This window comes from Vanessa tameamea, chromosome 10, assembly GCF_037043105.1.
Source record: "Vanessa tameamea isolate UH-Manoa-2023 chromosome 10, ilVanTame1 primary haplotype, whole genome shotgun sequence".
In the NCBI taxonomy this organism is placed as follows: Eukaryota; Metazoa; Arthropoda; class Insecta; order Lepidoptera; family Nymphalidae; genus Vanessa; species Vanessa tameamea.
In genome coordinates, this window is record NC_087318.1 from 13,220,960 (window position 1) to 13,239,174 (window position 18,215).

Sequence of the window (18,215 nt, forward strand, 5' to 3'; positions counted from 1 at the left end):
GTTTGTATTGTTATATTTTATTTTTTTAATTAATGTATATAGTAATGTCTAATTAGTCGACCGTGTATTTCATTAGTAAAAACGAAAAAGTCTTAAGATTCTCGCCGGTTCTTATCCGGTCTCGATATATAATAAACACCTACGTGAATAATACCATTTAAAGTAAAATACTAGAACTGTCCCCCTGCTGGGCAAAGCTTCTCTTTTTTGAGGAGCTCACTTCACCCCGCTGCTGCAATGTTACACTCGCCCGCCAGAGGGGGATATCCTGACGATGTGGTTATTTACCACCGAATACGAAATAAATTTTAATCAGAAATTAAGCTTAGTCTTCTAATAAGCAGACTTCTGGAATAAACCTGCCGTCGAAGTCACTCAGCAAACGGCAATGTGCAATTTACAATTAGACACAATTACAGCCCCTCGCTACCGAGGTAACTTCGTAGACAATTAAGTTTGTAGCATTGCTTACTACGAGATTCGTAGCGTTGATGGTTCGTAGCATATATAAATTCGTTATTGGTGTATATTGCTGTTTCAATAAGTGTTAAGGAGAGGTTTTAAGGAAAAGGGCTTTTTGTTTCAAATGAAAGACTATGAAACGATACTGCTTATTGTTTGAATTTTTAACTAGCTGTGCTTTGTGGTTTTAACCGCGGTTGGACTATAAATGCCTGTTTCATACTTTAATTGTGATTTTATTATGATATAAACCCCCTATATACTTAAAATCGTTCAGGAAAATATTGTTTTCATTCGGATTAGTATTTCCTCTGATTAACGTGTTCTAGAGTTACTGCCTACTTCTGGTATGTTTTATGTGTGACGAGAGATATTGAAAATTTCAGCAATTATTACGATTGTATTACTTGACATGGTCTTAAGTACTCAATTTTTATATTTTTATAAATATTTTTCATATAAGAATATTTTAACGATCATAAACCCTTAATATTTTATCCAACGTATCCGCTTCGGTGTCACATCAATCCGCATGCAAATGTTAACTGGTAGATTTACCTAAGCTCGATTTAAAAAGGATTTCCCCGATGGCAGGCTGATAGGCTGGCGGGTGAAAGGTACACATGGGGACGTTTTTAAAGCCAACTTGTTTTCCTTATTTGGATCTAAAATGTTATCCTTTGCTATATTCATCTTACTATTTTAAAATAAAAGGGTTTTTTATTTCTGGCAATATCATCGATTTTAACTAAAATGTTTATAGCTTTAAATAAAATTGTTTTACTTTTCAAAAACCATTCGCTCATGTATCTTCATTCAATATAACTTTTTGAACAATAAATATATAATATCGTTACTGTGTGAGAAGTTCCCGTTTAATTACGGAAACCGAGAATAAATTATACCTTATAAGGGTTCTCGGTGACATATATGAGTATATGGTGTAAAGGATATTACCTGTTCGTACCATTCGATGACTTATTGGCCAGTTTTCAAATAGATATAAAATTTCCCTTAAAAGATAATTCAGTTAATATTTACTTCAAGTAATAGGTAGGCAGGCAAATGGGCTACATTTTGCTGAGTGGTCACCACCCTTTATGGACATTGGCGCCGTAAAAATATTAACCATTCCTTACATCATTTCAATGCGCCCCCGACCTTGAGAGCTGAGATGTTCTCCCTTCAAACCGAAACACAAAAATACTTAGTTTCTTATTTTATTTTGCGCCAATTCTAGTGGATGTGGTTAATTTTATAAACAAGTATTAAATGATTTATACAAGAAATTTTCCGCCAGCATCGTCCGCCTGTTCGCACAAAACAAGGAAGATAAGAAGCGGGTCGAGAAAGCGCTGAGCGAGTCGGGGCTGCCGACGGGGAAGAACGACACCATCAGCCAATCCAAGTTCCAGTTTGAGGATTTCTTTGCCTTCTACAAAAGCCTCACCCAGCGAACGGAAGTTCAGAAGATCTTTAATAATCTGTAAGTCCATTTATGAATCGATAGATATACAATACGAAAGCAAAACGAAACGATAATCGATTTACTTGTAATCACGTAATCTTGCCTAACGCTATGCCGGCACCGTCTCGCGCCTTCTACTAAGAAAGAACAAGTAGATATTTCATAAACGATTCGGTAAAATTACAGAAGTTCATTTTACTCAAATGACTGATTGCGTAATTTCGAGAGTATTACGGCAAAATTAATGATTAGTCTCGTTTCCCTTTGCTAATAGTCCTCCCGGCTCGCAGAAGGGGACGTCGCCGTCGAGACTGATTAGACGTACGCTTCCCATATTTCATTACCCCTGGTCCGTCCGCTTCTCGGACGACAAAATCCTGTCGACTGGACTGGTCCGTGATTACTTGTTTTGTATAAAAATACCTTTTGTATGTTGATTAATATTTAATCTTAACAATGTACCTGCTGCTGCTCTAAATTAGAATCGCAATAGCTACAACCAGCACTATCATTTTGCTACTGGCGGAAAGTATTGCTAAAGCATTGTTTTAATCAAATAAAAAAGAGAATATAACGATGACTAAAATAAAATACTTTATAAGAAGAAACTAGTTCAGCACGAACTACGCAGAGATACGAGGGAGCACAATTTTAAATTTCAAAACATTCCGCGAGGATTATCAATTATTCAGAATATTTGTTGCAGCACCGACGGGAAGCCGTACTTGTCGGCCAACCAATTGGTCGATTTCCTCAACGACGTACAAAGGGATCCACGTTTAAATGAAATTCTTCATCCTTACGCCGATATTCAGCGAGCCAGAGACCTTATAAAGGCTTACGAGCACAACAAATATCACCAGCAGCGCTCGCAATTAACGTTCGACGGATTTTTAAGGTATCTTTGTGAATTTTTTACATAATATACGATTTTCATTATTCATTTTATTATTAATATCTTTCGAAACACACCTTTTTAATTAAATTTAGTAATTAAGTTACTTATCATCAGAATCGAGACTGTGTTCTCTGTTTTCAAAATTTCAGCTCAATCGGTCGACTGGAACTGATTTAAAATTTAATTGCAAGATTCGACTTGAAAGTGTTTAAGAGTTGGAATTAAATACAATCCTATAAAATATACTTTAATCAAGTAATCTCTAACGAGCACTTTTCAACGTTCGTGTCATTCATAGTCATTTCGTTGATTTAATTAGCCTTTAAGCCACCAGCCGCTCGGAATGTAGATTCAGTCGCGAAAAAATGCAAGGGACTCAGTGGTAACTCTTTCCGCCGACTAATTACAACTAAAAATTGTCTTGCATCGTAGAACGCAAAAATAATTGGTCTCCTCGCTTAAATATTCGTTACTTTAGAAAAAATCTAATTAAAGAAAACTAGCGCTATGTTGACTGAACATTTATTAGTCATATAAATTCATTATTGTGCGGTTGATCATTCAACATATATGATAACGCAGTGCTTCGACTTTACCTCGAGGTATCTGTATTATGCTTTTGGTGAGATTTTAAACATCTGATCGCAGATATTTAAAAGGTCGATGTCCTGTAAATAAAACAATGTTATGTGGTAGAGATGTTATTTTATTATTTTGCGTATCGACGAACGTCCGCGTTGCACTTAGCTATTGCTAAAATTAGCTCGTGTCTACGACTAATGCTTTTTACCATTAAGTCCTGCTTTTGTACAAAATATTTGTTTTTAAAGTTGTGCTATAACGTATTAAATAACGTAGAATCAGAAACTAAATGTTTCTTTAACTCTTAAGAAAATGTAATTGATTTGTAATTTCGTGCACCGCGTCACCGCCGCGGGTCGCCGTGACACATGGACACATACCACTAGCTGGCCCGCGACTCCGTTCGCGTGATTTTTAGGCTCAAAAGTAGAAGTATTATGTGGTTGACATATCTGTGTATCTTTGAGTCTGTCGTGACGTTGTAGTTCCCAATAAGTATTTGTCTAACTGCATACTGAATATTACACGATATTACACGTAGTGTCGTCGGGGATTATAGCAAATTTTTTTTTGTAGTTGCGAACACGCGACAGAGCCACAAGAGTCACAGAAAGCTAGTCGTGTGCACTGGACTCGCTTAAAAGTAATTGATTTTTTTTTGGAATGAGAAGGAACCGGGTCGTAAACATAAAATCATCTCCGCCGCACCAGTATATTTATTTTCAAATGCAAAGGGATGATCTAACAGTACTGGAACTCTTTAAAAAGGTTTTAACCTCATCAGCCCCGGTTTCATAACATCTCACAAACAGAAAAAAAATCTAAAAATCACTTTTTTGTGATCTACTGCTTTAATAAATACCCGCAGTACTATTGTTTCTCAAATATCTTCTATGTACAGATTTCGTTTGGTTACGATTTGACTATATGTATAGATAGTCACCTACGTTGCGAGACGAGCTCGATACGATATCTTAGGGATCGGCGATTGTAAATTTATTTTAGTTACTTTATTATATATATGTGTGTGATATAGTAACATCGAATAGAAGAAATCACTAAAAATAAAATGTCTCTCAGTAAATTATCGATTCACCAGTCTTATTAAACTATTCTCTGCAAAGAAATAGTTTATATTTTAAATTTTCGTTTGTGTATAAGTTAGTTTCACTTTAGCGGTGGTCATACTTACTTCTTTTCCCGCTGAGTTTCTTTCGCCGGTTCTTCTCAGGTCCGAGGTGCTAAATTCCGAACCGGTGGTAGATTTTTGACAATCAATAAGCAAGTGTAAACACTTCTATATTGAATAAAGATTTTTGATTTGATTTGATTTGATTTGCCTGAAATTACGACCAAGCTTAACCTCACCGAGTCAGCCGGAAACAATTTAAGTTATATAAGAGGTAATATATAATAGTTAATATACATCGCGCGTTCGTGATGAAAAAATAAATAAATATTTTTGATATAAAACACTTATATTGATTTGTTGACTGTGCTCGTGCTGCATTGTCTAAAATATACGATCATATTAGTATACTTAATATGTACGTATATTTAATGTAGAAAATTATATTCCAATAGAAATACCACATCAGAAGTTAAACAAATGAAGTGTGTCGCATACACCAATACATCAATCGAACGCTACGAAATATAGATTATGACGATCCTCCGCCGCCGTCGGTGGGCAAAAGTAAGCAAGAATGCTACATTGAGTAAACACCGCCGCGCGCATGTTGATACTAGAAGTAGAACGGCGACTGATATACACATCACACATACACCCGCCACTCCGCGTTCGAACGCCGGCGATGAATACTCGAAGCTTCGTAGAATATCAGAAACGTAACTTAATTTTTAACTGACTACGAAGAAGCAACAAGTAGCTACACAGGCTATGAACTGGACTTATTATTTTAAACTGCAGGTAGGCGGATGAGCAAGGCGGCCACCTGAGAGTAGGTGATCACCACCGCCCACGGACATTTGCGCCGTAAAATAATTATTCCTTACATTGTCAATACGCCACCGACCTTTGGAATTAAGTGACACTGGTTCACTCACCCTTCCGATCAGAACAAAACAACACTTAGTATTGTTTCTTGTCGGTAGAATATGAGATGAGTCGGTGATACCTTCCCAGAGGGGCTCATAAGAAGCCTAAAGCCCTACCACCAAGTAACTGTTTTACCTTCTAGAGCATAAGCTACCATTAAAATATGGTTAACTTCACCTCAGAGTGACGCGGTATGTGATTTCATAGTAATAAATCCCAACACGCCAAGAAACAAAAATAAAAATATTTACAAATATATTAAGCATGGTCTCAAATTAATTATTTTATTTCGCAAGTTCTGAAATTACGTAATTTGAATTTGATATATTTTCTGCGCTTTTTTATGGTTCTGTTCTCATTTATAAAACTAATCTATACTAATATATAAAGCGGAAGAGTTTGTTTGTTTGTTTGTTTAAACGCGCTAATCTCAGGAACTACTGGTCCGATTTGAAAAATTCTTTTTTTGTTGAATAGTCCAATTATAGAGGAAGGCTTTAGGCTATATAACATTACGCTGCGACCAATAGGAGCGCAGCGACAGTGAGAAATGTTGCAAAAACGGGGAAAATTATTCACATTTATGGACTTTCGATGCGTGCGCAGCATAAACGTTTTAAGTTACTCAAAAAATGTGTATGAAAGATATATTCCTCTTTTAATAATAAAAAAAAAGTCCGTGACACTATATGTCTATTTGTTAAGAGTGTGCTAGCAGGCGGGGCGCGGCGGCGGCTGAGGGGGAGGCGGGTCAGCCCCGCCGCCGCGCTCGCCACTCTCACCCGCGGTGTAGTTCTGCGAAGTAGCAATGCACATAACGACTTAAAAAAATTAACATTCTTAATAGTTAAATTATTTATCAAAATTAGGTTTTGTTATCAGCTTATTTGCTCATTATTTTTTATCGTTTAAAATCGGTTACATTTAAATCATAATCTGCTGTAGTTTTAACTTACGATATAAGATAAAATTTCAATGAACATTCCTTCGTACTTTGCAAGTAAACAATTCAAACGTTTCACGGTATAAATAAGGTATAAAAATTACATTACACACGTAAAAAAGTTCAAAATGGCGAGCGATACTTTCACCGATGCAGATTAATCATCACTGAGAAAATAAATTATGCAAATAAGCAAATAGGTGAATATCGTTTAAAATGACTACACAAATAAATTAGTAGTTCAATATTTCAAGTAATTTCTATTACGTTCAAGCATATTCAACACGGTTGTACTATAATCACCTTATGAAATAATAACACCAAAGGAGAAACAATCTAAACTTCTTATTGTTCGGTTTGTTTATCTTATTACGTTTAAGTTAATATTGTTTGTTTTCAACCGACTTCAAAAAGGAGGAGGTTATCAATTCGTCTGTATTTTTTTTTTTATATGTCTGTTACCTCATAACTTTTCACTGGATTTTGATAATTTTTTTTTGTTTGAAAGGTAGTGCTTCCCGTGGGGCCCCATTTTAATTTTATCCTGTTACGATGATGGTATCCTTATGAAAACGATATAAGTCTTAAATGTGCATTATGTATGTGCGCGATAAATAGGTAAATAACTCAAAATTGTGCCAACCAATTTTAATGATTCTTTTTTTTTTATAAAGGATATACTTCAAGGGTACTATGGTGAAAGTTTGGTAAGGCTCTGAGCATAGGATCCATGACAAAGTAACGGTACGGAAGGGAACGGAACAATTCTAAGGAGCACGTTAGCGATACTCGGCCGAATCTTTTAGAAACAAAAATTTTGACAAAAAAAAACCGACTTCAAAAGAGAAAAAAAATAATATGCTCTAAAAAGTAAAAAATAATTGCTTATTATTCTACAACTTAATAATCAAGTAACTTATTCTACTTACCAATATGTAGGTACGTTCTGTGTTTCCACGCAAGGAGATAAGTATGTACCTACCCACTTTAAATCTAACTTAACACAAACCTATGAATAACAAACAATGATCACAATATTTTTTAGATTTATACTATGTAAAATGAAATTAAAAATATTTAGACTATTTAAAAGTCAGCAAAGTTATTACGATAATATATTATAGTTAAAATTATTGTTATTTTTGGAGGCGGTGTCAGCCAAGGTAGGTTTGTAAATATATGATATACTCCAAATTTGTAAATCTGGTCTATCGATAAATACACTTCTTCTTGATGTTTTTTTAAACCCTATACGTACATAGTGGTCCTATATAATGACAGAAAATTGGAATCAAAATTGAGTGTTTAAGCAAACGTGTCTACCGTCAGGTATTACAATTCATGAACTTTTCACCTAATCCAAGACAAAGAAAAGTCATTCAGATTTACTATTACATTTCCTGTTGAACGTTTTGTTTGTTTTGGCAGAGTATGAATTTTGTTTGTGATTTATTTATTTACAATTGACTTTTTCTTTTGTCTTACATCCAGATGTCGATACACCTGCATCGAATTGTTAACAAAAAAAATATTCGCAATCGTACACTATTGTACAATATTTCTTTTATGTTTAAGAAAAGGGTTGTCATAATTGACCGTATAACAATAAGCAATAAAAACACAGATGTTGGTAATTTATTTAGACAAACTTTACCGGTAATTTTAAGAGGAACTAGAGCAGACATTGTAAGGTCTTGCCTTAAAAGTTCACCGTTATGGAAATTTGTCCATACCTTAAAACTATCTACGAATATGAGAGCACATTTGGGGGGAGGAAGTACAAATTTTCCTTCAAAGTTACTTTTAATAGGAGATGGAAAAGTACCTCATTCTGAAAATAAAATTGAAATTGATCGCGATTTAGGAGAAAAAGTGACTAGCATAGAGGATTTAATATCAAAAGTTTACCCTAATATCGTCGAAATAGAAAATAAAGATTACCAATGGATGTGTCAAAGGGCAATATTGGCGGCGAGAAATAGTAGCGTTGACGAAATTAACGACCTCATTTTAACCAAACTTCCAGGCGATATAACTACCTACACATCTATTGATAATGTAATGGATCAAGAAGATGCTGTCCATTACCCACAAGAGTTTCTCAATTCTTTAAACCCGAGCGGCCTTCCACCACATTCCCTGAAGTTAAAAATAGGTGCTGCGATAATTTTACTCAGAAATCTTAAACCACCAAATTTATGTAACGGGACCCGCCTTCAAATAAAATTCCTTCGCAATAACGTGATCGTTGCAACAGTTTTGACTGGTCCGGCAGTTGGTCAAACAGTGCTTATACCTCGCATCCCAATGATTCCAAATGATTTACCTTTTAATTTTAAAAGAATTCAATTTCCCATTAAGTTATCTTTTGCCGTAACCATTAATAAATCACAGGGCCAAACATTTAAACACGTAGGAATCGATTTACGTCAAGACTGCTTTTCACACGGCCAACTATATGTCGCGTTGTCAAGATCGGGTTGCGGGCAAAATCAGTATGTTCTTCTACCACAAGAAAATAAAACTAAAAATATAATCTACGCTAAAGTACTGTAAAACATATTATTAAATCTTATTGACGATTATAATAACAAAAACCAACGTGAGCAATCAAACGATAATCATGATAGTGTTTCCGACAACTACGCGAACGAAGTCGCGGGCACAGCTAGTTGTTTTATAAATATATTAAACAATTAATTTTTTTTCAAGGTTATTTTTACTTTTCATTCGGTACTTTTGTTAATTAAAAATGTCATTTGCGGAATCTATATTTTTGTTTCTGCATTATTTAGACGACTCGTAAATGTCTCAAACAACAGGTTTATTAAAATAAAGAAATAACTGCCCGAACAGAGTCTGGGCGTCAATTGGGCAGACGCACCGAGAACGCGATAGTTAATGGTAATGACTTCAAGGAATGGCATTCAATCTTAATCTTACGAAGATGGGTTAGTATCACTAAAACGTGCCCTATAGTGATTTTAATTCTGATAACATTAAGGTCGTAAACACCATCGACCCGGATTGTTTATGTGCTCCTTGCTTGCGTTTGTTTACTGGGAGACGGCTAGCCGCGGTGTTTATTGCGTTATATGCTCTTCGTATATTTCATATGTTGTCATGTTACAAGACTAATAGTAAGATAGTATGTAACATGTCACATCTTATCCCGCCTTTTTTTAAAGAAAAACCATTAATTGTTTTAAAAGAATCAGATTTAAATGTTACGAATAACGTTTAGTTATTTATTATACTCCTTAAGAGCTTAGTGCTCCGGATTTAATTACAATTGATATATTAATTGATGTCAACTGTATCAGTGACATCAATTAGCTGCGGTCAATCAATTGTAGTCGCGGCGTGTCAGTTACAAACATAATTCATAATTCAAAAACGCAACAAACTGTTGATTATCTTTAGACTACTAGCGCGTAATGTTGTTTTGAATAGTTCAATGTATTTCTGTTTTCCCTACAAATGGGTATCGAGCTTGAGCTACGAGGAGTCGACGATAGCCTAAGGGGTCAGTATCGAACGCGTCTTGTACAACACAACATAGGCAACTCGTACGCCATTGAGCAGTATTGAGCTGTATTAACGACGTGTATATAAACGCAAAAGCGAGTGTGTTCGTTACGCTGTCACGTCTTATCTTCTCAACGGATTATTATGAAACTTTGCGTATACGTCGTCAGGGTTACAGGAAATGACAGCCCTCCCCCTCTCGCGCGGGTGGAGCTGCTGGCGAAACTACTAATGTTATAAAGGACCATACGTGAATTTTAACCCGAGATTATATTCCGCATCGGAGTAGTATCATGGAGAAACCTCCAACCCTCAAGTACCTTTGAGGCTAACCGGTAAAATTATGCAAACACACCGTTTCCCACGTAGTTCTCACCGTCGTGAATTAAGTATTTAATTGGTGAAACGAGTAACTGCTGAGTTTTCTGTCGGTTCTCGGCACAATTTATACCGTGAACCGATGGAAGTTTAGCTTAGTATAATCTTGTAAAATGACGACTCGAAAGAGCTTGTAAGAGTGTATTTGAATAAAGTATATTTTTATTCAATTTCGAGTAAAAGCTACTCGACTTGCATCTGCATTCAAAGTCGATATCGTTACAGTAACTTTAAACATATCTCCGTCTATAACGTGAGGTCACTTCCTAACAAGGTAAATGCTTATAGGTTTCTAATGTCGGAAGATAATCCAATAGTGGCTCCGAACAAACTGGACCTGTGTGACGACATGGACCAGCCGCTCGCGCACTACTTCATCAACAGCTCGCACAACACGTACCTCACGGGCCACCAGATCACGGGGAAGTCAAGTGTGGAGATTTACAGGCAGGGACTTCTAGCGGGTTGCAGGTAATTGCCTTGTTCCATATATCGTAGACGCAGAATAGTCATGTCAGGTAAGGTATCGTTTACTGTTTGGCACTTGACCAAATGACCCACTTGATGGTAAATGGTCACCATCGCGTGTGGACATGGCGCCATTGAAAATATTACCCTTCTCGGAATAGTCAATGCGCCACCAACCTTGGAAACTCAGATGTTAAGTTCCTTGTACCCGTAGTTACTCGTATATTGGCTCATTAACTTTTTGAACCGGAACATAAGAATTCAAAATATTGCTGTTTTTTGGTTAAATATATAATGAGTGGGTTGTATTTATCCAGGCAGTTAGTTTTTACAAATACCTGTTATTAAATAGACTAGTATGTACGTTTCAAATAAAAGTGTAGTACCGACAAGGCGGACCTGCAGATACAGAGACGTCACACATCGGAAAGACGAGGTATACGAGGTGTATGCACTTTGCTTGACCTCGAGGGGTCTGTAAGCACCTATACATTGAATAGCAATCACAAATAACGTTTTTGACCACTTTATATGAAGGACTATCCTGCAGGTGCGCGCGAACAACTATTGATCGAATTCGTCCTTTAAAAATTAACAATCAAGACGTAATACATAAGATAATCCTGTTACGATTACAAGCCGGCGAGGTCGCCCCTAATCAGCTGTTTCGTAGGTTTTATACGCCGGCTCCCAATTTTCCAAACATTGCTCCGATAAATTACTGTTAAGTCATGTCGTTTTTAACGACTCAAGCGTTTAGATAAGAAATATCAAGTTCGTATTTATATCGGCGTCTGTACGGATCGAACATTTTATTAGTTTCAATTTGTGTGCCGTTGATTTTTATGCATGTTTGAGTGTAATGGCACTAGAGCACACGTAGGCGTGCCTGTGCTGATATCCACTCGCCATTTGTTGTACCAGCAAACATCAACACTGTCTTGCTGTGTTCGATCGGTATGGTGAGTGAGCCGGTGGAATTCTTTTTGTGATATAATTTCGCAGTTGTTAGGGCTTTTAAGATAAAGGTGATGGGGCTTAAATGTTTCGAACGTATCATCTAAGTATCCTCTATTATAACTAAAAATCTCCAAAAAGTGAGTCGTCGTTTTTATTCTAAATTGAATGTCATTTATTTTAATGAGGTTTCACAAATTGACGTTAATTTTCCCCATTTGTCTAAACGCAAGAATTGTGTTTGAGACTTGAATAAACAAAATAAAAAAATGTGGCAGTCACGGGACGACCGGCACAATTACTCTGTTCGGTCCGATTTTTGGCAAATTAACTTGGCTCCGCGTGTTTTAAAAATAAATAAAAAGGAAACTAAATATTTAACTGAATTCAAAGCCTGTGTCCGACTTGAAATTATAAACTACCCTGCGGTTAGAGTACAACTCTAACTGCGAATAGTTACGATACGATTACGATGTGCTTACATATCGACCAGTACCCTTAGTACGAGTTTGACAGTTAACTTCAAGTAATTTGTTTCGGTTTTCTTTTCATACAAATCCTATCAGCGCCCCAAGCGTAAACGCAGAGGAACTAAAATCAATAGTACGAGTTTTTATAAGTAACGTTATCGAGTTTGAAGTCGAAATAACGGGCGTTTTTCGACATTTTGGTAGTACGAGTAACACTTTTGACAGATTTACGCATGTAAATTGACGTTTTCGTTAATTTCTTATCGAGTTTGAACTCACTTGATTTAGTTAGTTGAGAGCAAGTGAAACTACATTTTAAAAATTAACTATTAAGCGTGTGAGGTAATATTATGCTTGAAGACTAGCTACAACCGTTATGGTAGCCTTTTATAACAATAAAAAGCAACAAATTTGAATTCTGCGGTGAAATTTATCTTCAATTAGCCGTATTTTAAACTAACATATTTTCTTGAGAATTGCCTTAGAAAAAAGTTAATAAGTATTTGTGTTAACATTTGAAAAAGAAATGAATAATAAATATTAATTTATTTTAAATATATTTACAAATATGATACAAACGCAAGGTGAGTCTATATTTAAAATTTATTTTTAAATGGCATCCTAACACGTTATTTAATTACATTGAAAATAAATGATAATTGTGTAAAAGAATTTAATTTTACTATCATAATGTCATTAATTTGCGTATATCAGAGAACTAAATATTAAAACAAAAGATATCATTGTGATATGTATATTGTTTAAATGAGTACTTATTTTCAAAAACAATAAAAATACTTTACTTTTTTTTATATTCATTGGTTTATGGCAGTTGAGAATGCTTTGAAGATATGATGGGGATCATGCATAGTATTATTAATTAACTATTATTCTTTAGTGTAATCATTTTAAAATAAAATAAATATATTTTTCAGGCTATCAGTGTACCAATCCTTTATTTGGAGCAGATACGCTATTAATGATGATTTGGTGCAGACAACATCCAAAAAACAAGTGACCATGCATTGAACTGCAATCTACATTTCTACATAATTTCCTATTTATTTAATTCAAACAATAAATATACTAAAAAGTGGATTTGTCTCTTTATTGAATATATGGTTCCTGTTATTTTATAAAATGAAATTGAATTAAGAATGTTTTAAAAATTTTGTATCATAAAGAAACATCTATACATACATATATATAAATACTCTTCACTATTGTGATTTGTTAGGAATACTCTAATAAATAATCAACTTCAAAAACACTCTTATTGCTTAGTAAAATACTATGTTGTTGTTATTTATACCTTTTCAATAATTGGGTATATTAAAACAGAAAATTAAAACTATTAACTCTTTATTGTTTAATTGAAATAAAAAGTTTATGTACCTACATATGTAGGGATGGAAATATAAATTGTGGTGTAGTCTATTTCGAGTAGCTCGACGGTTATCATGGTTTTATACGTTGTTAACGCATGAAGTATTGAAACTCGTACTAGGGGTACTGATCAGTAGTTTACGTGAATCCCGCTTCTTAATAATATTAACTATCGAGTTTGTGCGCATGGTCACGTGTTCGCAGTCACGTCGCATCCGTTATCAGTGCCGTTATCTTTACATTTTGTAACGAACGAGATCTCCAAACGCATATAATGCGATTGTAATGCTGTAACGTATTAATATAAATACGCGTTACCGCGGCGCGGCGGGCGACGGCGATGTAAACATAAACACGGGCTCGCTTTATTGAATCGGTTTTTATGCGAGCGTTAACTGCTTGTCCGATATTATTTTTATCGGTTACCGCCGGTATTTATTGCTTTCGTAACGTTTTTTTGATTTCGGGATATTAGCTTTCGATGGTCAGCCTCGACCTCGTATTCTCTTTCGTGCTCGTTATTACGGCAGAGGAATGTATGGAACAGTTTTATGAAATTTGCTTTTGACGGGAACACATTTTAGAGAGTTTCTCGGCAAACGCTCTTGAAGATGTCTCTTATCTTTTTTAGACCGCGTATTCAAATTAATGTCGGCAAAATACTACAGTATGTATTTCTGTAGTATTTTCCAATATTTTCTTAAATTCAAATGACATTAATTTTATTTTAAGAAAATATTGGAATATAACCTTTAATAATAATAGGAAGAAAACTGTTGGGTGAGCTGCGTTCGCAAATAAGGCGAACCAAAACCTATTGAGAGAATTAACACAAGTGTAGTAATTGATTAGGCGTTGTAAATATTTGAATATCTTTTTTAAGTTGTTAGCTTAAACGTGGCATACCTGCGCCGAATAGATGTGGGATATGCTTAAAAGAATCAGCTGACTGTGTGTCGTCTCTGCCAACCACGCCAAAACGGCTCGCAATTATTAATTAACCCGTATCTTATCAAATGTACGTGTGATCAATCTTAAACTCGACGTTTATCAGGCTTTTTGAAACGATCCGTCGTAGATTAGTTCTCCCAGAATTGACACACAGCTTTGTTGCACCACAACACGTCTATGCTAATGTTATAAAGAGAAAAGATTTATTTGAACTCGATAAACTCTGGAACTGATACTTTTGTTAATTATCACCATTGGAATGCTACTTTATCATATCTGCCTGTAGTGATGGCATTTGTAATGGAAGCCAGAAAAAAGCGCTTCCGAGCTGCTTTATCCGCGGGCACTCGTGTACTCTTATAGTCGCAAAGCGTACGCGGGCAAAGCGCGCTCACAAGTAGTAACTGATACAGTAATATCCGGTTGCGAACTTACTACTTTTTTGCAAATAATTCATTATATGTACCAAATGTATTTTTATACAGTAGTAAAACATTATAAGGTAGGTATTGGTAAAAAAAGTGTATGTATATTTTGCGAGAAATCTTTAAATTTAAATTATCATAATGTCACAGCTTTGACGATGTCCGCGAGGCATAGGCATTTGTTTCATTTAGACACAAGTTACGTCAATCTAAAGGATTTCAATTAAAATTGGATGTTCCTAACACAAGCTGGTACTTACAAGTTGTCAACAGTCGTAGCTCGGATCTTGTTGGCGTTCGAATGGGGAACTCGAATGTCTATTTCATGACTTTTCGATATTTGATTTGGAACAGTAGTTTAGATGCTGCGGGGATTTTCTCGTTTATCGTACCACAGAGCACGACTGCATCTGACATGTTGCTTTAGTGACAGCGAATTGGGTGAATGTGGGTTACATTTTACTCTTTTACATTTGCAAAGAAGCAATGCTTTTTTGTAATGCCTTCTAAAAGTTGTTCTATTTATGATCGCATGTACCTGCGGAAATCAGATTTATTCTTTTGAATTTTTAGAAATGGGAAAACCTTTTAGATAGATTCGCTAGTCAAAGACTATCGGATTTGGAAAACCGAGACTTGAAAAACCGAGTCGATAAACACAAATAATGTGAGAAGTGATATTAATGTCAATGTCATTTATTGAAATCTGAAAAGTCAAATTTTATAAAAAGTAATACTCTTTTACAATTCAACTTTTATAAATATAATATGATAAAATACATGTGGTCGTCCGCGACTTCGCTCGTATTTTAGGGGTTGGTCGTCAGGTGTTAGGTATAAAAAAATAGCCTGTTCTTCCTTGGAGTTCGAGCTTAATTCATCACCGAACTGAATTTCATCAAGTTCGGTCCAGTGGCTTTACCATGAAAGAGCAACAGACAAGCAGACAGACAGACAGAGTTACATAGTATTATAATATTAGTATAAAATATGATTTAATATAATTTGTACTTCGCCGTTGCATGGAGCGAGCTGAGAAATGGAACGGCATCTTTTGTAATATAACGTAATATCAAACATGTTTTACTGACGGACCAATGAGCTCCGACAATGAGCCCGTTCAGTGTGTAGTGCTTTCATTTGAATGTCAAATTATTTAAGACAGTAAAAAGAAATCGTCGATAGCAACCACAATCAGACGTCTTGAGGTACTTTTTATAGATTAATTATATTAAAGAACAATATTGCCAGGTGCGTAGAGCTGGACTTTTGGAATGGCAGAACAGAAGAACCCGTCATTGTTCATGGCTACACGTTCGTCCCAGAGATCAGCGCCAAAGAAGTCTTGGAAGCGATAGCCGAGAGTGCGTTCAAGACCTCCGACTATCCCGTAATACTGAGCTTCGAGAACCACTGCAACCCGCGCCAGCAGGCCAAAATTGCCAATTACTGTAGAGATATATTCGGAGAAATGCTTCTCGACAAAGCACTAGATTCTCATCCACTCGAACCAGGTAAGATTTTAATAATATTCTGTAATTATTATGCCGTTATGTATAAAAATATAAACGATTTCTAAGCGTTATTTGATTTATTGTTTAAACTAATTAAATATGAACTACGACTGGAATTAACCAACTTGCGCGTTACGCACGTAACGTGCGTTACGGTTGTGCAGGGGCGCGTGCGTGCGCCGAGGTACTTCAATCACGTGTCGGCTTCGATAAGAGAATGGGGCTATTACGTTTGTTTATTGCTCGCTACTACGTTCTGTAGGAATTTTTACGAACTTTTATTCTTTGTTGCTTATTTAATAAAACCTGAATGAAATCGTCCTGCCGCGTAGGGCTAGTGGTTAGCTTTTGTGGCTGCTGTATCTACATATTGGAAATTGTATTAGGTTTTTTTACTAAGGACATTGCTGAGGTAAGAGGAGTTTAAAAGTTTTCTGCGTTACACTCTTCTGTCACAGAAAGCGCCTAATACCTTTGGTCCTGCGTCTGATCGATTTCCGCTCAAAGTGAATGACTATCAGTGTGAAGGAATAGAGTCTTCACCTGGTCTTAGACCACGATCCCTCCTGCACAATTGTCTAAGAAATTTAGCCGTCGCGTCGTGGAAAAATCTTAGGACATCATTTAATACTCAATATGGAATCTTAATTCTATACGGTCATAGACAAGGCAAATTTAATTTTCAATATAGAAATACTTTTTTAATAGCTGCTCGAACAAAGCTGCCGTCGGTTCCGGAGTGTTAAGTGTAATTTAATCCTGTAAAAGGACGACTCTAGAGCGCTCGCAAGAGCCTACTCGAATAAAGTACATTTTTATTTTTCTCGATATGCGAGGAAAACATCTCCTGAGTTCATGAATTAATGCTTATATATAATAATATTACATCATAAATACAAGAATACGATTGAACGGCTTATTATTTTCTAGAAATCATCTATTTGAACAAGAAATTCGCATAAACTATTTATTTGTATATTTTTATAGAGTCGGATTATAACATTTAAAAACTCAGTTTTTTGAATAAAAAGTTAATACCTCTTAAATGTAACCTAAGCTTTCTCCCGCAATACAGTAAGAATATTTAATATATAAATATTATAAATAAATTTATTGTATTCTACACATGCAGCGAGACGCTGTTTGTTTTGACTTGGACTTTTCTAAACACAAGTTCTTTCAAATTTATGTTTAACGCGCACCGCGGCGTCAATAGCTTTACAGATATTGTATATTGTTACGGTAGTTTTGCCAAAAATTTTCAATTCATTAAAACAAATCTTATATAACGCTTTCGTTATTCAAAACGAAACTTTAATGACAATAAAATAAGTACTCCTAATGTTTTACTCACGAAACACGAGTTTGTTTATTTTATTTTAAAATACATATAAAATTAAGTGTAGTCGGTCATTTAATATCAATATTCAGTCGTTCGAGTTAACTGTATAATATTAATATTAATTAATTCATTATGCTAAAAAAATTGTGAAATTAATTATTTTTTTGAAATCCAATGAACTGATGTAATATTGTATAGTATATCGAATTCAGAATTGAATAATCCGTTACGCGACCTGACCCCGCACTTGACCTTTCCCGCGGTACACAGACTTTAATTAGAATCGGGAGCGGTAAAGGTGCGACGTTTCTAATAATAGAAATCAATCTCGTCTTAACGCCATTACGGCTCATTTTCTTCGAAACGTGCGTCTGCTGGCGTTTG

The 18,215-nt window shown here is 35.4% G+C and overlaps 1 protein-coding gene and 1 long non-coding RNA gene across 2 annotated transcripts in view; both read left to right on the forward strand.

The window, feature by feature from the left end:
• Positions 1–18,215, forward strand: part of LOC113404272 (1-phosphatidylinositol 4,5-bisphosphate phosphodiesterase classes I and II) — a 90,533-nt gene that overhangs the window by 51,973 nt on the left and 20,345 nt on the right. The window contains exons 5-8 of the mRNA XM_064216052.1: positions 1,763–1,948; positions 2,637–2,828; positions 10,607–10,789; positions 16,227–16,489. Coding sequence (XP_064072122.1) covers positions 1,763–1,948; positions 2,637–2,828; positions 10,607–10,789; positions 16,227–16,489 — 824 coding nt within the window. The remainder of the gene's footprint in view (positions 1–1,762; positions 1,949–2,636; positions 2,829–10,606; positions 10,790–16,226; positions 16,490–18,215) is intronic.
• Positions 12,521–13,323, forward strand: LOC135193474 (uncharacterized). The gene is made up of 2 exons (XR_010309254.1): positions 12,521–12,797; positions 13,149–13,323. It is a non-coding gene; the product is annotated as an uncharacterized LOC135193474 (long non-coding RNA).